Source organism: Diabrotica virgifera, chromosome 1 (genome assembly GCF_917563875.1).
Source record: "Diabrotica virgifera virgifera chromosome 1, PGI_DIABVI_V3a".
NCBI classification, from domain to species: Eukaryota; Metazoa; Arthropoda; class Insecta; order Coleoptera; family Chrysomelidae; genus Diabrotica; species Diabrotica virgifera.
The window spans coordinates 62,866,525-62,892,287 of NC_065443.1; the positions used below are offsets into that span (position 1 = coordinate 62,866,525).

General features: G+C 31.9%; 1 protein-coding gene across 2 annotated transcripts in view; it reads left to right on the top strand.

Annotated features, from left to right (window-relative positions):
- The first annotated feature begins 2,112 nt into the window (after window positions 1–2,112).
- The window catches only part of LOC114329270 (glutamate receptor ionotropic, delta-2), a 97,771-nt gene continuing 74,120 nt past the window's right edge, over window positions 2,113–25,763 (top strand). The window contains exon 1 of one of the 2 annotated variants that reach the window (XM_050658922.1): window positions 2,113–2,305. In XM_050658922.1, coding sequence (XP_050514879.1) covers window positions 2,128–2,305 — 178 coding nt within the window. In that variant the 5' untranslated portion in view covers window positions 2,113–2,127. Of the gene's footprint in view, window positions 2,306–3,150; window positions 3,301–25,763 lie in introns of those variants that run through there. The other variant, XM_028278308.2, reaches the window with a different exon arrangement.

The window sequence follows — 25,763 nt, forward strand, 5'->3', positions numbered from 1 at the left end:
AAGTTTTTTGGCCTTAAATTAGCAGTATCGAGGAAGATTTTCAAAATAATTGAAAATGACATATCCACTGTTCCCTTCAAGGAAGTAGTTGCCTTACTACCAGATCCGACACTTGAGACGATTTCTGATAGGATACAAAAATATCATTTTCGCGGAGAAATTAATATAAAAGAATGTTAAATCAAATTTTGTTTTTTTTTAATAATTGTTCTGAATTACATTTTAGTTGTTAAAATATGTTTTTTTTGTAAAAATAAAGAATAGTACAATAAAAATAGTGTGATCATTCTCATCCCGCATGATCAATCTCACCCCTTTGTAAAAATTCGAAAAACTGTCTGACCGAATTAGTCAGGGTTAAGATTGATCATATTATATTTAAAAGCACTACTGTTTAATGCTATAAAATCATCATGATCAATCTCACCCCAGTCACGGGTCTAAGATTGATCACCCTTTTTTTATGAGATAAGTGGATTTTCTTAATAATTAAAACAAAACTAGTGTTAAATCACTACTCTTTAGATATTAATATAACACGTGAAGTGTTTAAATATAGAACAGTCACAAAAACGTTTAAAATATAAATCAAATAAGGTTAAAATTGATCAATCTCACCCCATTTCACGGTATGTGTTTTTATTTTGCAATAAACAAATTTATCTATTTATATCGAAATGTAATAAAAATTAAAATGTATCAATAATTATCAAAGGTCAGTGGAATGCCCAATCAGAGCAAATTATCCGGTGTCCTGCGCACAACACCAATAATTAATGTTTATTTAAAAAAATTCCTGACGCCGTGGTGGTTCATCGATTTTAGTTTTGCAAATTGCAAATGAAAGGTACAGTACATTTCTATAAGCAAAAAAAATTTCAACTTGCTATCTGCTTCATTTTCAGTCCTGTAAAAGTTTGAAAAAATGAATTTTTTTTGCGAAAGCTGGATTGCAAAATTTATTTTGCAAAATCTATTGAACTGATCTTATATTAATGAAATTTACAATATTGTTTAACTGTATCATATAGTTTTTCTGGGTGAAATTTGAAGGTCCTAAGTGTAGCATAAATGGTTGAAAAACGTAAAATGCGAATACTTGTTTTTGTATAGTTTTTTCCCAATTATTGCTATTTTGCAACAAGGGTGACTATTTTTTAAATTTTCAACTAACTCTGTATTGTAGGAAATTTAATTACACAACTTTTATGTCAATACAACTTTTCTCGGAAATGAATACTCTTAAAGTTATAAGCAAAAAACCAAGAAAAAAATCGAATTTTTCCTTCATTTTTTGACATTTTGATTATTTAAACAATGTTACGGACCTTTTTGAGAGGGAGGATAACTCAAATATTATTATTTGAATTATTTTCAAGCAATTTCTGCAAAAAAATTTGAGTCACCTCTCAACGTCCAAATGTACTAATATTTTTACAGATGCGCCCTGGTCGAGTAGCTATTCGTTCATTGTCTACATGAGTTTCCCCAGGATTTGGTTGAAATATGTTTTCTAAATAATCAGCGAACGCATCCACTTTCTCTTTGGGATTTCTTGCCCATGTTCTGTTTTCTTTTCGTAAAGGAGGTATATGCTGAACTGGTTTATTTATCTTTTTGGCTGCCTTCCAGTGGGATTAATCGGTGCATTCATCATCAGTTAGTTCTCTCAGGTACTTATTGATTGATTCGTTTTTAATTTTCGAGATTTCTCTTTGCAGCTCTTGTGTGAGCCTATTTAGATTATTTTTATTTTCTGTAATTCGAGTTCTTTGCCATACCTTCCGAGCCTTTCTTTTTTCCTCTATCAAGTTTCTAATTTCTTTGGGGTAATTGTTGTTCCACGCTGTGTACATGGTTAATTGCTGAAAGTTTTTTTACGCTAGCATAAGCGGTTCAGATGGTATAAAAAGGGGTCTTTTAAAATGTAACACCCTGTAATAAAAAAATGAGTGATTGCCCTTAAATGAAACCTATACCAGAAAATCAGCCACTTATTTGTGATTAATTGCTGCAGGATTTCTTCTTGATTCCCATTACAGTTAGGGAAAAATATTTTTGAAGTTATACTTCTTTACGATCGAGAGTGAAATTTTTTAATGCCGGGCGCATGCGCACACAGACAGTATGTATTTCGTTGCTAATCTTTCAAGATATGTATGTATCAGCGCTGTCAGCGCAAATAAGTCATATTATATCTATCATATAAAAGGATATATTAGTGTTCTTAGTAAATGTATTATTTATTATAATTTTTGTGTCTTTGGATTTGTCTTCCTCGGGAAGAAGATATTTTATAATAATAGTAAGTATTAAGTATATTTAAAGTATTTTTGTGCAGTTCACTTGGTCTATTAAATTTGTCAGTATGTATGAGAAATCTTTTAACCTGTCCCGATCGTGTGACCGGAGATCAAGAGGTCCCGGGTTCAAATCCCGGACGATTCATATTATTTTTTTTATATATTTTTGGTATCGTTTTAATAACAAAATTTTAAAAGTGGTAGGTAAAGAAAGTTAGCTTATTATTTAAATAAAATACAAATAACCTGTAAGTATATTAATTTCGTTAAAATCATAATAATAGAAGTATAACTTCTTACGTGCGTACAAAGTACACAGACACACATTCTTTTTTTTTTTTGAAACATTGTTTTTAAAACTTGTCAACTTTGGGGCGCCACTCCCGCTAAACGGTGGATGATAGACAATATGCTCTCGTGGAATAAATTGTATGGAATATAGTCATCTTCATATTTCCATTAAGGAACTTTTTGCAAAAACCACAAATTACCCCCTTTAATGGGATGAAAATGGGTGTTCCGGGGCGGAATCTTTTAAGAAAAAGTTTGTCTCATAATAAGCACTCCTTGATATACCAGAAAAGAATAAAACCGGACTTGTGTCGAGTTTGCGAAGTTCAAACTCTGTTTTCTACACTAGATATATTTTACAAAAAATTCCAGCCTGTATATAGAGTGACAACAAACAGCTGGCTAAATGATCCACCGTTTTCACCTACTGACATAAATAATTCAATTCTCAGTGTATAATAAATAATGAGGGTGGCAAAAGCTATCGGATATAACACAATGATAAATGATGCGACACACGACATGTGTCATGCGCTGACCCAGCTCTTAATATCTTAGTGGACAATCACAACACATAAGGCATTCAAACTTCAATGCCGATGGTCTGGTGAAAATGAAAAGCGGTGTCAAAGAGAAAATATCATGGGTCTGGCGGAAATTGTTTTAGTTGGTTTGTGTTTGAACTCTACTTGTGACGTTGACAAAGGTAAGGAGTGGTGCATTTATAGTATATATTTCAAATAATTATATACGAAATATATACATTTTTTATTAACATTTAAAAAAATATACGCATACTTAATGGTTTATTATAACGACCTAAGTATTAACAACTTCGCTGCCCAATGAATCAATTATATGATTCAAGGAGCGTGTTTATAACCCTAATCCGTAAGTCCATGAATCAAATGTGATTCAAGAGTATCCCCTCTGAATAGTAGTTCCTCTGAGTCATCATATAATTCCATATTTCTTTGCCTTTTGGCTTTTTCGACAGTTTCCTCTTCAGGATCCGTTATTTTTGATTACAAAGAACATTCAATGTATGATACTTATAATTTGCTTTTATATGATCCAATGAACTTGGAAGTATAATTTGTTTAACGGGATGTGCTTGAATCATATGTGACAAATTTTTTATAGAAAAACACTGATTTGACTTTTGGATATATTTAGTGATAAAAAATCAATATTTACTGCAGCTTGTGTAATTGTTATAAACAATTTAAATGTTTGTTAATTATTGTTTATGAGGATCTAAGCTCATGAACTGAGAGATAAAAAAAATCTCAAACAAATAAAATTTTTGTTCTTTAATAAAAAATAAAGAAAATAGCGTTTACCAAACTTAAATCCAATATTTAGAACTAAAGTTATTGTAAAATAAGTGCCTAATGCAAATGGCCATTTGCAAAATGAGTATTAGTACGTTCTTTCACGGATTTTGCTGTAGATTTTAAAGAACTGCTTGGATCGACATGAAATTTGGCATACGCATAGCTAACATGTCAAAAAAAGTAATATTGTGCCGATGTCTGATTTTGCAATGGGGATGGGTACCTCCCCTTTTCGGGGGTGAAAAAACATGCGTTTAAAAACCACGTTTTTAGACGGTTTCTTGCACATAACTCAAAAATTAAGTATTTTATCGAAAAAAACATTCTTAGAAAAAATATATCCTGTAAAAAAAGTGAAGAGATTGGTCATGAGGTCTCTATAGACCTAGTAGAAGCAGAGTTATAGCTAATGAAAATAGGTTCATATTCTCCAAATTCCAAATAGAAGATTTCAAAGTGAAATATCAAAAAAATTAAGCCTTTTTGGGGAAAACACAATGCAACTTTTTTAAAGTGTTCAAAAAAAATCTTTATTTCTGTTTTTATAAAAAAGTAAGTTCTTCTAGCATCATCTTTTGTTTTGGCAAAAAAAATCGGGAAAACCACCCCCAATTAGCAACTTAAGTAAATTAATCTTTACCGCTTCAAAAGTTGCTTTACTTGTATTGAGTTTATATATATGATCTGTAAGTTTCATCGATTCAAAGTGCTTATTTTTGGTTTTAAAGTAAAATTTTAAAAAATTTTATTTTGAAAAAATGTTTTTTTTTTCAAAATAACTTAAGTATTGTTCAAAATACCAAAAATCTCATATAAGAAAAAAAGTCGGATTTGTTTTTCTGAATATATTCTATTTTGTTGTTTTTCTGCAGGACAAAAATTGGTTAAGATATGGCTGTTCATATTGTGTATACACTCGTGATTTGTGACTCGTTCAAGCTCTTTTAACTACATCACTTTCAAAAATAAGGACTTTGGACTAAAGAAATTTACAAATCATATAAACAATACATACACGAGTAAATCAAGTTGTGAATTGGTAACGATTAAAAGATGAAGTAGTTTTCAATCCTAATAGCAACATAAATAATATTTAAAAATATTGAAATATTACTAAAAGATTTTTAAATTGAAAACTTATTGGTCCATTTTGTTGGCAACACCTCCAAGGCTTCTAAAATTTGCAAGCCAGATGGATGCTGAAGCGAAGAAGACAAGAGGGAATTCAAAAAACATACAATTCACGACCCCGTCTGTTCAGCTGGTAAATTCCAACAGAAAATGTACTTAGTTACTCAAAGAAGTAACGACCAATATAAAAATAAAATAAAAATTCCATTTTTATTCAGTTGCAATGCGAAGGCAAAACAATCTTATTTTTCACTTAGAATGCGGAGCGCAGTCCAGCACTCTGAATCGACGATTTTCGACTCTTGTTTGAGTCTCATCGGAGAGAACGTAGTCCTGCTGCTTCATACTCCAAGTGACCAACACCGAGAGTTTATCCCCCACATCGCAACTGACGTGAATGGACTAGGTGACTAGCGTCATCTGGCAATTGAAAGATGAAGTAGTTTTTATTCCTAATAGCAACATTAATTATATTTAAAAATATTAAAATATTACTAAAAGATTTTTAAATTGAAAACTTATTGGTCCATTTTCTTGGTAACACTTCCAAGGCTTCTAAAATTTGCAAGCCAGATGGATGCTGAAGCGAAGAAAACAAGAGGGAATTCAAAAACTTACAATTCACGACCCCGTCTTCTTCGCTGCGGCATCCATTTGGCTTGCAAATTTTAGAAGCCTTGGAGGTGTTACCAAGGAAATGGACCAATAAGTTTTCAATTTAAAAATCTTTTAGTAATATTTTAATATTTTTAAATATTATTAATGTTGCTATTAGGATTGAAAACTACTTCATCTTTCAGTTGCCAGATGACGCTAGTCACCTAGTCCATACACGTCAGTTGCGATGTGGGGGATAAACTCTCGGTGTTGGTCACTTAGAGTATGGAGCAGCAGGCCTACGTTCTCTCCGATGAGACTTCAACAAGAGTCGAAAATCGTCGATTCAGAGTGCTGGACTTCGCTCCGTATTCTAAGTGAAAAATAGGATTGTTTTGCCTTCGCATTGCAACTGAATAAAAATGGAATTTTTATTTTATTTTTATATTGGTCGTTAGTTCTTTGAGTACTTAGGTCCATTTTCTGTTGGAATTTACCAGCTGAACAGAGGGGGTCGTGAATTGTAAGTTTTTTGAATTCCTTCTTTAAGCTTTTTAAACGCTTTAAAAAAGTTGTAATGAGTTTTCTCCAAAGAGTGCTTCATTTTTTTGGCTATTTCGCGCTAAAATATTCGATTTGGAATTTGACGAATATGAACCTATTTTTTATTAGCTATAACTCTGCTTATGCTATGTCTAGAGACCTAATACATAGGGGAAGGACGTCGAAGATGACGCACCTAAGCAAAATACATTTTATTTAAGGGTAAAAAATATTTAAGCTAACTTTGAATGCTACGAGCCTGTAATTTGGACATTTCTATAACCAATTTCTAGGATTATTTTTAAATTCAATAAAAGGAAGTATTTTTTATGCGGCTTTAAAAAAAAACGCTTTTGCGCCATCTTACCTTCCACCGAGGGAAAGATGACGCACAGTGATGGTGAAGATGGCGCATGTAGGTATCTATATTAAAAGCGCAAGTGATATGAAAAGAAAATTTATTTTTTAATGCTGAAAGTAAGAAAATGTAAACAAAGCTTTTTTAACATACTAACAAAAGTCACAAATGTAGTTTTCGGGACTTTTGGCTCCACTGCATTCTTTATGCACCCATTGTCCACAACTTGTGCATCTGAACCATGTTTCCGTCTTTTTGCCGAAGTCTCCACATAACATGCAGATATCAGTTTCACCTCCCTCGTTGATTATGTCATCCAACTCATCGTCATTGCAAAGACCTTCTTCATCAAAATCGCTTTCTTCAGTATCGCTATCCTCAAGATTTTTTTGTTTATTTTTTGTTTGATTATTTTTTGTACTTTGGCTTTCCCTTTATTTTTATTTAGTTTTAATCCTGCATCATTAACCAATACTTGTTTGGTTACTTTTTTCTTTCCTTCTTCCGACTTCGCCAGTTTTTCTTTTTTTTTATCTCTTTTTCTTCTAAGAATTCTTTTAAAGGGGTGCTTGTTAGAATTTCAGAATGTTGCTTTTGTCGTCCATATTTTCTTTTAATTTTTTTATTGGGCAAAGGAACTGGAGAAATAAGTGAAAGAGAAATATGTGGACGTTTGGTTATTTCATTTTGTTTTGTGGGGGTTGTGTGACGACTTTCAGGAGACTGTCGGCTGGTTGATGGACGTGGTAATTCTGGTTCTCTTATAGATGGTGTTGTTATTAGTGGAGGTGTTTCCTGAGGTGCAGGTTCAGGAGAAACATCTCTATCCAAGCTATCATTGTTTAAATTATCAGCAGGAAAAAAGTCATCTTCTGTGAACTTATCAGAGTTTAACGGAAAAATTCCGCACGTTCCGAAACCAGAAACGGCCTTATCAATATTTGCCACCTGATCATATGCTAACTTAAAAATCTCGGCGACATCATATGGAGTAATTTTATCTTCAAACTCTGAGTTGCTGATCTTAGATTTTAGAAAGGAATTGCAATGGCGACCATACGCATATTTTAATGCAGAAAAAAATGACACATCAAGAGGTTGTAATTTGTGGGATGTGTGGGGTGGAATACTAACCATTATAATCCCATTCTCTTTGCAGTAATTATAAATATCCAGTGAAATATGGCTCGAGTGATTATCTAATACTAACAGCACGGGATTATCTGGACTAGACAGGACTTTTTTTTGGAAATGCTTCAGCCATAATAAAAACATAGACGTATTACTCCATCCATTATCCGTGCAGTTGTAAATCGCACCGCTTGGTCCATTTTTCTGAAGCTGTGGGCTCATCCTCTTCCTGGGAAATATAAATAATGGAGGTATGTAGTTACCGGAGGCACTGAACGCCATTATTACCGTGATATCCTTCCCTCGTTCCCACGAAGAAATGATTCCAAACTGCTTTACTCCTTTGGGTCCAAGTCTTTTACATGATTCTTTAGGAACCGTAGATATACCGGTTTCATCAACATTGTAAATGCGATCTGGCAGAAATTTATATTTTTCTTGCACTGTTTCCAAATTTTTAAAAAAGCGGTCTACTTCTATTTTATTGAAGGCTGTTATTCTATTAATGCTTGTAGCTTCTGGCTTTCTCAAGGAAATTTGAGGATTTCGTTTTATAAATCCTAGATACCAGTCTTTTCCAGCCATTTGTTTATTCTTATTAAAATTGTGTTTAATTTCATTGCGTTCTGCATAAGCAAATGCCATGGTTCTCAGCTCTATGCAAGTGATACCAAAAAATAAATTGGCCAGCTTGAGAACATGATCTAGTATCTCCTTTTCATGATGTGCCGAAAACAATGGGGCTCTACCAAGAGACTCTGATTTGACTTCCTTTAATAAATTTTTAACCTTAAGTTTTCTCCTCAATGTAGCTTCTGGTATTGAAAATGCCCTTGCCACTTCCCGAATTTTACGACCATCTCTACAAATTGCATTCAATGCTGCATTAAGAGCTGCTGCAGAAAATGATCCTCTCTGTGTTTTTCGTATATATTTTCCCATTTCTAAAAAAGAAAAAGATGCCTCAAAATGCAAAATAGACACTAAATAATAAATATTCTATACTCCATTGTTATTTAAGGTAATGAACTGAAAAGGCAAAGATGACGCACTATAACATCAAAGATGACGCAGTCTGCGTCAACTTAGCCTGTTCAGCATAACCTACAAAAAATGGTTATCAAAATTATCCATCATCAAATATTTAACAGATAAATCCTCGCTAACTGAAAATAAATATCACCTACTCCCATGAATATGAAGAAAATCCAATGGAACCATTTTTAAATAACTTACCATTAATATTCGCAGTGTCAAAAATAACAAGAAATCAACGTGTATCGCGTTACTCTGCCTCACAGATACTAAACAGTACGAAAGCTGACCGATGAAGTTTTAAAGTAATAGTAGTTTCTAAAGGAGGGCGCCACGGGTATAAAAACTGAATTTAGTGAAGTACTTGATAAAATACAGAGGTGCGTCATCTTAGACGCTGCGTCATCTTCCCCGTCCTTCCCCTATATATAACATTATTTTCACTTTTTTACAGGCTATATTTTTTCTAAGAATGTTTTTTCGACAAAATACTAACTTTCTGAGTTATTTCTATTACTGTTACTAAAAGCGTGGTTATTTTGTTGAAAAATGAATAAATTAACTCGTAAATAACCCGAAAATATTAACTTAATAAAAAAACTGTACGGAACGAAAGTTGTTTAGAATTAGTCAGTTTATCCATTTCCGGACTTATTTTGAACGTATATTATTTCACCTTCGAGAAGGGGTCAACTCAGCCCCAGGGCAAAAGTACACATCGGCACAATATCACTTTTTTTCTTTGACATGTTAGTTATGCATATATGCCAAACATGTCAATCCAAGCGGTTCTTTAAAATTTATAGGTTTTGGAATATTTTACCGTTAAAGAACGTACTATATTTTTCGAAGATTTTTCGATCATAACTCGGGTTCTACGCATGAAAATGAGCTTTACGAAGTCACATTTTAAAGCTTAATTCATAGACCTTCAAACAAAGTTTGCTAAATTACTTTATATTTATTTGTATTAAAACCGTTTTAAAACTATACCCGTTTGAAGTTAGAATGTTCTTTAAAAAATTATCCATTAATTTGTTTATAAGGGTTTTAAGCAAATTTAAGCAATAAACATTTATACTTTAATTAACATTAATGATAGAAGAAGTCAAAGTGAACATTTTGAACTTAGTAAAATGTTCGTAGGTTTATTTTTGGCCAAGACATCGATATTTTAATAGCGCGCTCTGATGCAAAAAATCAGCTGACAGCATATAACGTTCACACGCTAACCTCTCTATACAAATTACAATAATTTATGTATATATACTTTATCTTCATTTTTTATTTTTGGAGATCGTAATAAAGTTTTACCATATAATTCTTATAATTCATCATAAAATGCCTCGTATCACCTTTCGTTCTATTTATTTTTCTTCGATTTATGAACTCAATGAGAAATAAAAACACGAAAACTAAGGTTTCAGAAATATAGCTTAGAAGATAGTTATTCTTACAAATACTATTTTTACAAACATTTTTTTTTTCATACATCTGCATCGAGATATGCAGGAAATCTGAGCTATTTATATCTACATAAGTTTTTAGAGCAATTTTTACAGTTACAAGGTGGTACTAAGTCTGTTTTTGGAGGCATTAAACTTCAAACTTTTTGGGACTTCAAAGAATCATTATCTATATTATATCCATTTAAAAGTGGATCTAGTTTTTTTGGAGCATCATTCAGGCATGTCAAAATGTGTGTACGCCGCTACATGAAATGCTCGTTTTATATACAATGATGTGATGATGATTATGCTGCAAAAGGACTCGATACACTTTTATATGGATATAATAGATAATGAGACTCTGAAGCTGCGAAAAGTTCAAATTTGAATGTATCCAGGAACAGACTTGGTACCACCATGTTACTGTTAAATTTTTTCTGAAAACTTATGTAGATATAAAACTACCGAAATTTCTTGTATATCTACTGTATATCTTTCCATGGATAAAAGTACCCTCTACAGCAGTGATACTCAACCTGCCGCCCGCATGCGGCTCTCTAGCGTTTTTTATGCGGCCCGAAGGCTAACTAAAGGGCCCTGTGATCAAATTATTTGTCAAATTTCACGTGTTTTCCAAATTATTTGATAGTGTGCCGATGTGTTTGAGGCGTGTTTGGGCGTGAGGCAGAAAATTTAATGACTTGAATTTTAAATTTAATTGAAATTTTTAAGAACTTTGATTAAAAAGCAAGGTGTTATTAACTTTTAATAATAAATTAATAAAGTTAATGAACAAATACTTATTTTAAAAATAATCAATACTTATTTACTACATTGCAACAACCCATTTAATAATCACAAAAAAAATTCAGGTCCGGATTAACAAAAAAAAAAAATTTAAAATAATTGTGACCTTGAAACAACACCCTGTATATTGAAATTTTCAACAGATGTTGCATCAATTTAATACCAAAAATCCTCGAAACTCCAGAAGTAAAATTACTTCGTTATACAAGCGAAAAGGGAATTATTCTGTATAAAACATCACTTAATCATAACGAAAAAGAGGAATTTATGAAGCAAAGTGTACTACGTAGAGGGCTAACTAATGCTAGGTTGGTACCCAGCAATTTGTATAAAAGCACTCTTGCTTTATCAGTACAGAAGAAAAGAATATTTTTGGATCTTCTTCTTTTGATAAGTCCAGTATTTAAAATTTAAAGACAACTGAAGCTGCCGATGTGGTTCCAGATGATGACGTTTCATCTGACCCGTAGTAATACTTTTCTTTGTTAAGAGAAGTTACCATTGGTCTGCCGAAACCGCATTATTATTATTTCTATGTGTTTTAGAAATATTGCATAAATATGTTTCTTTTAATAAATAATCTGTAATAATAATAATAATAATAAATTTTGGACTAAGCAAAATAGTATGTCATCGGGTACACGTGATCCAAAAAATATGTCACATTTTTGAAGTTATACTTCTTTACGGGCGTAATGACGGTGAATTTTTATATGGTAAAACCTAGCGACCGGGCGCATGCGCATTATAACTTTGTTCTGATTGGATGTTCAAATGACATGACAAAAATTATCCAATATGGCAGCTGTGGGACTGTGGTTTGGTTATAATGTATGGTTGTTGCGTTTTAAAATTTGTAGGGAGAGAAACAACAAACAAAAAGTTAGTTAATGGTTATACTTTTTCTTCTTCTTCTTCTTGACTGGCTTTACAACTCGGGGTGAGTCCTCGCCGCATCCACTATGGCCCTCCATCGTCTGCGATTTTGCGCTTCGATTTGCCATTGTTGTATCCCAATCCTAGATAGATCGGTTTCAACATCATCCTTCCATCTTTTTCTGGGACGGCCCACTGATCTTCTACCGTCTGGTCTCTCGAAGAACACTGTCTTTAGCACTCTGTCTTCCTCTGATCTTACTACATGACCTGCCCATCTTATCCGATTAGCTTTTATATGTCTGACGATGTTTTCAGTACCATATAGAGTCACCAATTCAGCATTGCGGCGCCTTCTCCACTCTCCTGTCAATTCATCTCTTTGAGGACCAAATATCATTCTGAGGACTTTCCTTTCAAATATCAGCAATTTATTTATTTCTCGCTGATGTAGAGTCCATGTTTCACTCCCATATGTAACAACTGGGCGAATAATTGACATGTACAGTCTTAATTTAGATTGTCTTTTCAGCAGCTTAGATCTTAATAATGATGATAGGGAGTATAATGCTCTATTTCCCGCAGCTATTCTTGCTGAGACCTCTTTTTCTATGTGATTGTCCTCTGTGATTACTGCTCCCAGATATTTAAACTCTTTTACTACTTCAAAGTTGTCGTCATTAATAGTTACGTTCTGCCTAACTCTTGGTCTTGGATTTTTGGTCACCAGCATATATTTCGTCTTCTCTTCATTTATTCGAAGGCCCAGGTTACCTGTTTCCTCCTCGAGCTGTGAAAACACCTCTCTTTGAAAACATCTTCCCTAATGGTTATACTGCCTTTTTAAATAGTTTTCATATTATATTTTTGGACTTATCTACATAGAAGAGATGATTGTTGCATGCCAATGTGAAAGCCCATCAAACTGTGACTAGTATGAGTGCCGCAGATCTCGCTTATTCAAAGCTAAAGAATCTTACACTGGTAAGTGTTTTATAAATAGTTGATCAAATTTTGTTATGATATTTGAACATAGCCACTTTGCACGATGCAAGTGATTGAGAAATTTATTAGTCGTTATACGGGCTCCGATACCTACCTATTTGAACCTACCAAAATACATAAGTAGTATGTAATACTTTTATTTACATAATTTGATAACCATCAAAATGTCTATCAATATTCACCTAATATATTGTTTTCTTACTCTATGTTTTGTTGTATTTTTTCAATTCTAAATCATTTCAATTCAAAATCAAAATAATTTGATTTACATAAGTTAAAAATGTCAAAAGTTTAATCCGTTTAGTTAGTCGGTCTTCGCACATAATGACAAACTGTCTCTGTGGCGAAGCTTTTAATGCGAGTGAACCCCAATACAACGCAAATACCAGCCGCGTGGTAAGTTGGTTCGAATCCCAACAGAAACTTTTATTTTTTTATATACATTTTATGATTGTAAGTATATTTATTATATAATTTTATTTTCAGAAAATACGTATTTAGTTAAAAAAATTTCCGACAATTAATGTTCAGAAATCATTTGTGGCATTTTTAATGTGTTTGTGTGTGTTTTATTCTTTTATTATTTTAATTTTTGGCACTGTTTTAATAAAAATGTTTGAGAAGTAGTAAGTATAAATTAGTTTAATATTTAAATAAAATATAAATAAAAAGTATATTAATTTCGTTTATAATCATATAATCATATAATAGAAGTATAACTTCTTACGTGCGTACAAAGTACACACACATTCTTGTTTTTTATCATTTCCATTTATTCAAAAGAAAATAGATACTTTCTTCAAGATTACTGTTTACAAAGTAAAATAGGTAAATATAATAATTTTTTGTACTACGATTTAGTAAATGTGCCAATTAATTATCGCTTTTTGCTTCTCCTGAAAAGTTGAAAAGTCTAAAGTCTAAATTGACTTATACTTATTTTACCGAGCACCCTAGATATATTATTACATCGCCTTGTCGACTCTTAAGAATGTAGGCGCAAATATTTTACGGCTGTCCCTACCTTTTCTGTCTTCACACGACAAATTACGTGAAGTAAAATTCTCACTGGTATGGATATGTAAACATTATAGTCTGGCAGATTATCGGAGAATAGGCCTACACCAGGTGTGGGCAAATACTTTTAAGCGCTAGCCAAAATGAAATTTTCAAAATGTCTCCCGGGACGGAGGATTATACCCAGTATGTACTAGACCGGGCAGTATCGTCGCCCCCGCTAGCGCAATTATTCCGATTCGATTTTTTTGCACAAACTTACTCAAAAAGAGGTCTTTATAACATATCCACAGGGTGCCGGGCGGTGCCGTGGTCGAAAAATTTTTAAACAATTTTTTTTAAACAAATTCACAAAAATTATTTTTTTATTTCCCACAATTTTTTTTTAGTAAATTTGGATCATTGTGAGTAAAAAAGGTCGTTGGTCATTTTTCTCTAAATTTGACTGTTGTCGAGTTATACGCGATTAAAACTTTGAAAAATGCGAAAATGGCCATTTTCAAGGCTTCATAACTCGATCAAAAATTATTATTATGAAATTCAAAAAGTGACAAAATCAACACTCAAATATCTTCTTCAACGTCCTGAAGAGATTTTTGGCATTATTTTATTACAAAGCTGTTACTTTTAGTTATTAACAATTAGCGCTATAGTCCAACTGTATCGTCACCCCCGTTAGCGGAACTATTTCGATTCGATTTTTTTGCACAAACTTACTCAAAAAGAGGCCCTTATAACATATCCACAGGGTGCCGGGCGGTGTCGTGGTCGAAAAATTTTTTAAACAATTTTTTTAAACAAATTCACAAAAATAATTTTTTCATTTCCCACAATTTTTATTAGATAATTTGGATCATTGTGAGTAAAAAAGGTCTTGGTTCATTTTTCTCTAAACTAGACTGTTGTGGAGTTATACGCGATTAAAAATTTGAAAAATGCGAAAATAGCCATTTTCAAGGCTTCATAACTCAATTAAAAATTATTATTATGAATTTCAAAAAGTGATAAAATCAAGATTCAAGTATGTTCTTCAACGTCTTGAAGAGATTTTTGGCATTATTTTATTAAAAAGCTGTTAAAATTTGTAAATATTGGTAGACCTGTAGAGGTGGGAACGAATAATTTTAAAAGTTACAAAATAACTACAATAAAAATTGATATAATTAATTATTAAAAATAGAATAATAATTTTTTAATTACTAAAAATACACAGAAATTGCCACACTGTGAGAAACGGCAATTTTTTAAAGGGTCGACCTGGATACCAGTTTCTATCGCGGTGTAATCAAAATGTATGATTCCGATGACTCAACTACAGCAGATGAATCAGAAAAAAGAAAAGCTACAGATGTCTTGGATGCTTTTCAACAATCTAAAAAAACCACCAGATCTCCAAAGAAAGATGACGGTTCCAACAACGAAATGCTAACGCAAATTATGTCTATGTTAAAAAATCTTAAAGAGGACACAGAAGAAATAAGAAAACAACAAAAAGAACAAGATAAGAAAATGAAGGAGATTTCCGAGGAACTAAAAGAACTCAAAAAAGAACAGATTGAAAATAAAAACGAAATATCAGCAATGAAGAATAATAATGAAAAAATGTTAAAAGAAATTAATAATTTGCAGAAAGAAATAATGAGTTGCAACGAGAGAATACAATACCTTGAAAGCGACAAAAGAAGGAAAAATATAGTCATACAAGGCATCCCGATAACTACAAATAATCCAAAGGTATTAAGAGATTCAGTAAAAAATTTTATCGACAAGGAAATTGGTATAGAAGTAAAAATAAATGAAGCAAGGAAATTGGGAGATAAAATATACTTAGTCGAACTGGATAGCAAATACGAAAAGATGAAAATAATGAAAAACACATATAAACTCAAAGAACTGCCGAACCGCATATACATAAATGATGATCTAACAAAACGTGAAAGAGAAATACAATCCAAAACTAGAGCAACTGCTAAAGAAGAGAAGGCCAAAGGCAAAATTGCTAAGGTGGGATATCAAAAGTTAATTTTGGATAATGAAGTATGGAAATGGAACAGAGAAAGAGAAAAGTTGGAAAGAGTAAATTATAACCGCTCAAAAAACTAATAAGCAATAACGGACAGAACAATACTATAAAGACGACACGGCAAAGAAAAAGGAGACAGGAGGGAAAAGACGAAACAAAAAAGAAAACAATAAAATCAAACGAAGTAATACGTATGGCGACATGGAATATAAGAGGAAGTCACAAAAAAGGAAAATTAAAACAAATGGTACTTGAACTTAAAAGATACAGTTTTCAGATTGTCGCATTACAAGAAACAAAGCAATTAGGACAATACAGTCAGGAAATAGAAGATTACTTACTCTTTAATAGTGGAGGGCAAAATAGAATGCTGGGTACAGGCTTTTTAATACATAAAAACTTTAGAGCATCAATTGTAGAATTCAGAGCAATATCCGATAGACTTAGTGTTCTTAGAGTAAAAGGAAAATTCCAAAAAATTTCATTTGTAAATATTCATGCACCTTCAGAAGAAAAAGAAATAGAGGTAAAGGAAGAGTTTTATAACCTACTGGACCAAGTATATGAAAGCATCCCCAAATATGATCTCAAAATAGTCCTTGGAGATACCAATGCCAAAATAGGTAGAGAGGACATATTTAAGCCTACTATAGGAAAATACAGCTTGCATCCAACAACGAATCAAAATGGACACATGCTCATCGACTTTGCAAGAGAAAAAAACCTTTTAATAAAAAGTACCTACTTCCAGAGAAAGGAAATACACAAGGGCACTTGGAGATCGCCGGACGGTCAAACGGTAAACTAAATAGACCATGTTTTAATAGAGAAGGATGTAGAAAAAAGCATAATGCATATACGTACATATAGAGGGCCAGATATAGATTCAGACCACTTTTTAGTGGGAATAAAAATGAACCAAATAATACCTATAAATAGAAACAGAAACAGAGAAAAACGCATGAAGAACAAGCTAGTCAGGTTACAAACAGAAGAAGAAAAAAAGGTATACCAGTTGACACTTAACAAGAAACTGGAACTTATTACAGAAAATGACAATGTAGAACAAACATGGGACTTAATTAAAAATACTTTAAAAGCCGTAGCAGATGATACTGACAAGCCAATCAAGAAACAACAAAAGGCATGGTTCGACGATGAATGCAAACTAGAAATAGAGAAACGGAACAAGCTACGATTAGAAAGTCTAAGACTGTAAAACGAATCAAAATGGACACATGCTCATCGACTTTGCAAGAGAAAAAAACCTTTTAATAAAAAGTACCTACTTCCAGAGAAAGGAAATACACAAGGGCACTTGGAGATCGCCGGACGGTCAAACGGTAAACCAAATAGACCATGTTTTAATAGAGAAGGATGTAGAAAAAAGCATAATGCATATACGTACATATAGAGGGCCAGATATAGATTCAGACCACTTTTTAGTGGGAATAAAAATGAACCAAATAATACCTATAAATAGAAACAGAAACAGAGAAAAACGCATGAAGAACAAGCTAGTCAGGTTACAAACAGAAGAAGAAAAAAAGGTATACCAGTTGACACTTAACAAGAAACTGGAACTTATTACAGAAAATGACAATGTAGAACAAACATGGGACTTAATTAAAAATACTTTAAAAGCCGTAGCAGATGATACTGACAAGCCAATCAAGAAACAACAAAAGGCATGGTTCGACGATGAATGCAAACTAGAAATAGAGAAACGGAACAAGCTACGATTAGAAAGTCTAAGACTGAAATCAAAAACAGCGGAAACACTTTACATAGAGCAAAGAAGAAAAACCAGCGCAATTTTACGAAATAAAAAGAGAAAATTTTACGAAGGTAAGTTGAAAGACATTGAAGAGAATTACAAAAATAATCTTATTAGAAATTTATATCAAGGCATTAAAAATCAAAAAAGAGAATATAAACCACAGCCCATTTATTACAAAGATAAAGAAGGAAAAATGATATTTGATGACCAAGAAATATTAAAACGATGGAAACAATATTTTGATGAATTGTTAAACGGGGAGTACACAAATAATCACAATGAAGAAGACACAGATGATGGAAATGAAGAACACATAAATCACGATAATGAAGAATACACAGACGAAATAATGAATATGCAAAGAGACAGTACGGAAGATATAGCACCATCCCTAAATGAAGTTGAAATTATTATTAAGAATCTAAAAAACTATAAATGTCCTGGAAGTGATTCTATAACAGCGGAAATGTTAAAATATGGAGGAGCGCAGCTGACAGACAAAATTCACAAATTACTAAAAAACATATGGGAAAAGGAAGAACTACCAATGGAGTGGAAGCAAGCAGTGATATGTCCTCTTTATAAAAAGGGGGACAAAGCAGAATGTCAAAATTATAGGGGAGTGGCACTATTAAATGTAATATATAAGATATTAGCAGTCCACATCAAAAACAAGCTAGCAAGAAGTCTTAACAATAGCATAGGTGAATACCAGTGTGGCTTTAGAAAAGGAAGAAGTACTATAGACAACATCTTTACTTTAAGAGAAATACAAGCTGAGAGCTATGAATATAATAAACCAACAATGGCACTCTTCTTAGATTTTAAGCAAGCTTTTGATAGAATAAAAAGAAAAGAAATATATAAAGCGTTAAAAAATCTAGAAGTTTCACCAAAAATAATAAGAATGATAAAGCTTACACTTACGAAAACAGAAAATAAAGTAAAAGTAAATAACAAACTAACAGAAAATTTCGAAGTGAAAGGAGTACGACAAGGGGATCCGTTGTCATCACTGCTATTTAATGTAGTATTGGAAATGATAATAAAAGAGGCTAATATTAACAGATCAGGACATATATATCACAAAAAACATCAATGTTTGGCATTCGCGGATGATGTAGTAATTCTATCCAGAAGCAAGGAACAATTAAAAGAGGTAGTAGAACGACTAGAAAAGGCAGCTCGAGAAAAAGGACTTTATATAAATGAAACAAAAACTAAGTATATGGAATGGACCGACAAAAAATTTGAACAAGGGCAATATTTAATGATAACAACGAATGAAGGAACAATGTATAAATTTGAAAAGGTAGACAGATTTGAATATTTAGGGACCTTATTTTCTAGTAAACCAAACATCCGGGATGAAATACACAAAAGACTAATGTCAGGGAATCGTTGCATGTATGCACTCAATAGAATACTCAGAAGCAAAAATATATCCAAAACAGCTAAATTAAGAACGTATAAAACTGTGATACGATCAATAGTTACGTATGCCTCAGAAACTTGGACTATGACAAAAACCGAGCAATCAATGTTACAAGTATGGGAAAGAAAAATACTTAGAAGGATATTTGGGGGAAAAATAATCAACAATCAGTGGACACGAAGAACAAACAAGGAATTAGAAGAATTGTATAAGGAGCCTAATATAATTGCAGTTATAAGAGCACAAAGACTTAGATGGTTAGGACATGTCCAAAGAATGGTCCAAGTTAGAATGCCTAAAATCATGTTAAGCGCTACAATAGGTGGTAAAAAGAGAAAAGGAAGACCTAGGACCAGATGGAGCCATGAAGTTAATGATGACCTGAAGTATCTCAATGCAACCAATTGGAAAGAAAAAGCGAAGAACAACCAAGAATGGAGGAAGATTGTAAACCAAGCCATGAGCCTGCTTGGCTCGAAGTGCTAATGTATATATATATATATATATATATATATATATAAAATTCTCACTGGTATGGATATGTAAACATTATAGTCTGGCAGATTATCGGAGAATAGGCCTACACCAGGTGTGGGCAAATACTTTTAAGCGCTAGCCAAAATGAAATTTTCAAAATGTCTCCCGGGACGGAGGATTATACCCAGTATGTACTAGACCGGGCAGTATCGTCGCCCCCGCTAGCGCAATTATTCCGATTCGATTTTTTTGCACAAACTTACTCAAAAAGAGGTCTTTATAACATATCCACAGGGTGCCGTGGTCGAAAAATTTTTAAACAATTTTTTTTAAACAAATTCACAAAAATTATTTTTTTATTTCCCACAATTTTTTTTTAGTAAATTTGGATCATTGTGAGTAAAAAAGGTCGTTGGTCATTTTTCTCTAAATTTGACTGTTGTCGAGTTATACGCGATTAAAAATTTGAAAAATGCGAAAATGGCCATTTTCAAGGCTTCATAACTCAATTAAAAATTATTATTATGAATTTCAAAAAGTGATAAAATCAAGATTCAAGTATCTTCTTCAACGTCCTGAAGAGATTTTTGGCATTATTTTATTAAAAAGCTGTTACTTTTAGTTATTAACAATTAGCGCTATAGTCCAACTGTATCGTCACCCCCGTTAGCGGAACTATCTCGATTAGATTTTTATGTTATATTTATTTGTTAATATATTTGTCTATATAATTTTTTGGATTTATTTGAAATATCCTATCTCCTAAATATGACTATTTTATTTGTTAAAAAATTTTTCATGTACCTATTTGTTATTAAAATTATGTTATGTTTAATTGTTGAAGCGGATGAATTAGAATAATTTCCGTGATTGATTCTATTACAAAATATTATGCATTTAACTTGGCGATAGTTGATGAAAAATTGAATAACATTCGCAAAAAAAATTAAATAAACAAAACAAAGTTTTAAACTTTGCTCTGGTCACTTTCTGACTTTCTTAATAATAATTTGTAATCGAGTTGCTAACCCTTGAAAATAGCTATTTTCGCATTTTTCAAATTTTAAATCGCGTGTAACTCGACAACAATCAATTTGAGACGAAAACTACAAGAGACCTTTCTTGCTTAGAATGACCCAAATTATCTAAAAAAAATTGTTGGAAATGAAAAAATTATTTTTGTAAATTTGTTTAAAAAAATTGTTTAAACAATTTTTCGACTACCGGCCGGCACTCTGTGTATATGTTATAAGCACCTATTTTTGAGTAAGTTTGTGCAAAAAATCTAATCGAAATAGTTCCGCTAACGGGGGCGACGATACAGTTGGACTCAGGGCCCCCGCTACCATATGTGCAAAGTGTGCAATGCACACGGGCGCCATCCTTTAGGGGCGCCAAATCCCAGGGTCAAAAATGGAAAAAAAATTGCCAAAAAAAATTAATTTTAAAACAAAAGTTAAGAAATCAAATAGAATTAGGTATAGACCAGGGCGCATCTGTAAAAATATTAGTACATTTGGACGTTGAGAGGTGACTCAAAGTTTTTTGCAGAAATTGCTTGAAAATAAATCAAGTAGTAATATTTGAGTTATCCTCCCTCTCAAAAAGGTCCGGAACATTGTTTAAATAATCAAAATGTCAAAAAATTAAGGAAAAATTCGATTTTTTTCTTGGTTTTTTGATTATAACTTTAAAAGTATTCATTTCCGGGAAAAGTTGTGCTGACATAAAAGTTGTGTAATTAAATTTTCTACAATATAGAATTAGTTAAAAATTTAAAAAATAGTTACCCTTGTTGCAAAATAGCAATAATTTTGAAAAAAACATACAAAAACAAGTATTTGCATTTTAGGTTTTTCGACCATTTATGCTACACTTAGGACCTTCGTATTTCACCTTGAAAAACTTTATGATACAGTAAAACAATACTGTAAATTTCATTAAGATCGGTTCAACAGATTTTGCAAAATAAATTTTGCAATCCAGCTTTCGTAAAAAAAATTCATTTTTTCAAAATGTTACAGGACTGAAAATAAAGCAGATAGCAAGTTGAAAATTTTTTTGCGTATAGAAGTCTACTGTACCTTTCAGTTGCAATTTTGCAAAACTAAAATCGATTAACTACCACGGCGTCAGGAATTTTTTTAAATAAAAATTAATTATTGCTGCTACGCGCAGGACAGTGGATAGTTTGCTCTGATTGGGCATTCCAATGACCTTTGATAATGATTGATACATTTTACTTTTTATTACATTTTGATATAAATAAATAAATTTGTTTATTGCAAAATAAAAACACATACTCTATCCTTTGAAATAACTCTTTTATTAGCAAAAACTTTCTTTGTTCATATATTTTAACTTAAATAATAAAAGTTTATTATTTTTAAACATATGGAATTGTTTAAACAATATTTGACAAACAATAATAAAATTAGTTTGATTTTTGTGGAATTAAAATATTAAAATACAACAAAATATAGGGTAAGAAAATAATATATTAGATAAAGATTGGAAGAAATTTTGGTGGAAATCAACTTGTGTGAATCGAACAGCGCTGTCCTGCGCGTAGCACCAAAAATTATTGTTTATTTCAAAAATTTTCTGACGCCGTGGTAATTAATCGATTTTAATTTTGAAAATTGCAAATTAAAGGTACAGTACATTTCTATAAGCAAAAAAATTTCAACTTGCTCTCTGCTTTATTTTCAGTCCTGTAACATTTTGAAAAAATGAATTTTTTTTGCGAAAGCTGGATTGCAAAATTTATTTTGCAAAATCTATTGAACCGATCTTAATTAAATTTACAGTATTGTTTTACTGTATCATAAAGTTTTTCTGGGTGAAATATGAAGGTCCTAAGTGTAACATAAATGGTTGAAAAACGTAAAATGCGAATACTTGTTTTTGTATGTATTTTTCGCAATTATTGCTATTTTGCAACTAAGGTGACTATTTTTTAAATTTTTAAGCAATTTTATATTGTAGGGAATTTAATTACGCAACTTTTATGTTAGTACAACTTTTCTCGAAAATGAATACTTTTAAAGTTATAATCAAAAAACGAAGAAAAAAATCGAATGTTTCCTTCAATTCTTGACATTTTGATTATTTAAACAATGTTCCGGACCTTTTTGAGAGGGAGGATAACTCAAATATTATTATTTGATTTATTTTCAAGCAATTTCTGCAAAAAAATTTGAGTCACCTCTCAACGTCCATCTCAAAACAGATGCGCCCTGGACTAGTATAAATACACACGAAACATATTAAAATTAAGTGACAAGCGATCTTTTAAAACGTTGTTTTGTTCTTCAAGAACGACTGACAGAACAGGATAATAAGGATATAGACTTCAATTATTTGTTTTGAAATAGCGGCTTTTCAACGCTTCTCATTTGTTTCGAGCATGTGTCATATGTCTTATATTAATATTATATACGGATTATACGTTATACGACATATATGACAGAAGCTCGAAACAAATAAGAAGCGTTGAAAACTACTAAGCGTTAAAGTTATTTACATTACTTGATGATATTGACCCCTTAAATATTTTACAATATATAGGTATTTGCAAACAATTTAATCTCCACCCTTTCAAACGTATGCATTTCACTAAGAATTCTTTTGACATTGCTTGTATATGTATGCTTCAAAATCAATGCTTCAAGAAATATTGCCTGGGCTAGCAATATTAACAATTAAATAAGAAACTTTTGATGGTATAAATTTTAGCGATGTAATTAATGAATTTTCAACAGCAAAGCCTCGGAAAATATCGTTAGTAGAATTATTATTAATAGCTATTTTTTATTTTTCTATTGTACCTATATAGTAATATATTATAATATAATATTACTATATAGGTATTTATAATATTTTAATAGATAATAGCCCAGTAAATGAACGTGAAATACGGCGACACCGTGTAATTTTCAGGGTCACCACCGAATTGCATGAAAATTTGGATTTAGGTTGTACTTCCCTTCACTTCAAAGTTGTACTTGTAAAAGTAACTTACTTTGCTTGGGGGGTGAAAGTTACTCCTTCTCGGGGCTGAAAAAATATAGGTTTAAAATAAGTCCGGAAATAGATAAACTGACTAAGTCTAAGTAACTTTTGTTCTATAGAGTTTTGTAACTATATCAATACTTTTCAAGTTATTTGCAAGTAAAAATGTTAATTTTTCAACAAAAAGCACGTTTTTAGGCGGTTTTTAGCAAAGAACTCAAAAACTAAGTATTTTATCGAAAAATAAACTATATCAAAAATGTAGCTTATAAAAAGACGAAGAAAATGGTATATTCATGAAGTCTATAGACCTAGTAAAACCACAATTTAAGCTCATGAAAAATACGTTCTTATTCGTCAAATTCCAGATCGAATATTTCTACGTAAAATATCCTAAAAATGAAGCACTTTTCGAGAAAAACTAATTAAAACTTATTATGAGTTCTAAAGTTTAGTTTGTTGTCTTATTTCAAGCACCTACCAAAATACCTACCTACCTTCAAAGAAATAAATAAATAAATATCAAAATGCCTTAAGGGGCGCCAAAATCCTTTTTTGCACACAGGCGCCAGTAGCCCTTACGGGGGCCCTGGTTGGACTATACCGCTAATTGTTAATAACTAAAAATAACAGCATTGTAATAAAATATTGACAAAAATCTCTTTAGAACACTGAAGAAGGTATTTCAATCTTGATTTTGTCACTTTTTGAATTTCATAATAATCATTTTTAATCGAGTTATGAAGCATTGAAAATGGCCATTTTCGCATTTTTCAAATTTTTAATCGCATATAACTCGACAAAAATCAATTTTAGAGAAAAATTACAAGAGACCTTTTTTGCTCAGAATGACCCAAGTTATCTAAAAAAAAATGTTGAAAATGAAAAAATTATTTTTGTGAATTTGTTTAAAAAAAATTGTTTAAAAAATTTTTCGACCACGGCACCGCAAGGCACCCCGTGGATATGTTATGAGGACCCCTTTTTGAGTAAGTTTGTGCAAGTAAGTTTGTGCAAAAATATCTGATTGAAATTGTTCCGCTAACGGGGGCGACGATACAGTTAGACTATAGCGCTAATTGTTAATAACTAAAAATAACAGCTTTGTAATAAATTAATGACAAAAATCTCTTCATAACGCTGAAGAAGGTATTTGAATCTTGATTTTGTCACTTTTTGAATTTCATAATAATAATTTTTGATCGAGTTATGAAGCCTTGAAAATGGCCATTTTCGCATTTTTCAAATTTTTAATCGCGTATAACTCGACAACAGTCAATTTTAGGGAAAAATGACAAGAGACCTTTTTTTCTCAGAATGACGCAAATTATCTAAAAGAAATTGTTGGAAATAAAAAAAATTATTTTTGTGAATTTGTTTAAAAAAAATTGTTTAAAAAATTTTTCGACCACGGCACCGCCCGGCACCCTGTGGATATGTTATAAGGACCTCTGTTTGAGTAAGTTTGTGCAAAAAAATCTAATCGGAATAATTGCGCTAGCGGGGGCGACGATACTGCCCGGTCTATACGCTAATGTTTTGGTGGAGGTTTTTCTCTGCCCAAGAAATTTTTTGACAAAAATGCTATAAGTATCATTTTAAAACATTTGGAGAAAGACAGTTGACTGTTGAATAATAATAAATTGTCTTTCTGGTGTGTACATGCGAACAATTTGTTTCCGGTAAAATTACGAAATTTTTAATATGGTCCATAATATTAAGCCATAACAAGGATCCAGATAAAAAATTAACTTCAGAAATTCGATCAAGAATAGAGTAATCAAGAGCAGCCTCTTTGAAGATGAGGAAATTTTTGAGTAACCAAAGATTCAATCTGCAAATCTTATATCAGATGGTAAAATGTTATGTCAAGTCAACCATGATAGACGAAATTCAAAGGAGGCAACTTATCTGGTATTGTCATGTTCATGTACAACCTCAATAGACGACGACAGGCTACCAAAACAAATTTTAAAATGGACGCCAAGGAAAAGAAGGAAGAAAGGAACGCCGAAACAATCCTGGCTATGCAACATTCAGAAGGCAATGTCGGAAAGGAACCTTCACACTGACGAATGCAACGATGGACGAAGTTGGAAACTGGCAACCGGAAGGCGGAGAATACTATAAAAATCCGGGATTAATAATTAAAATG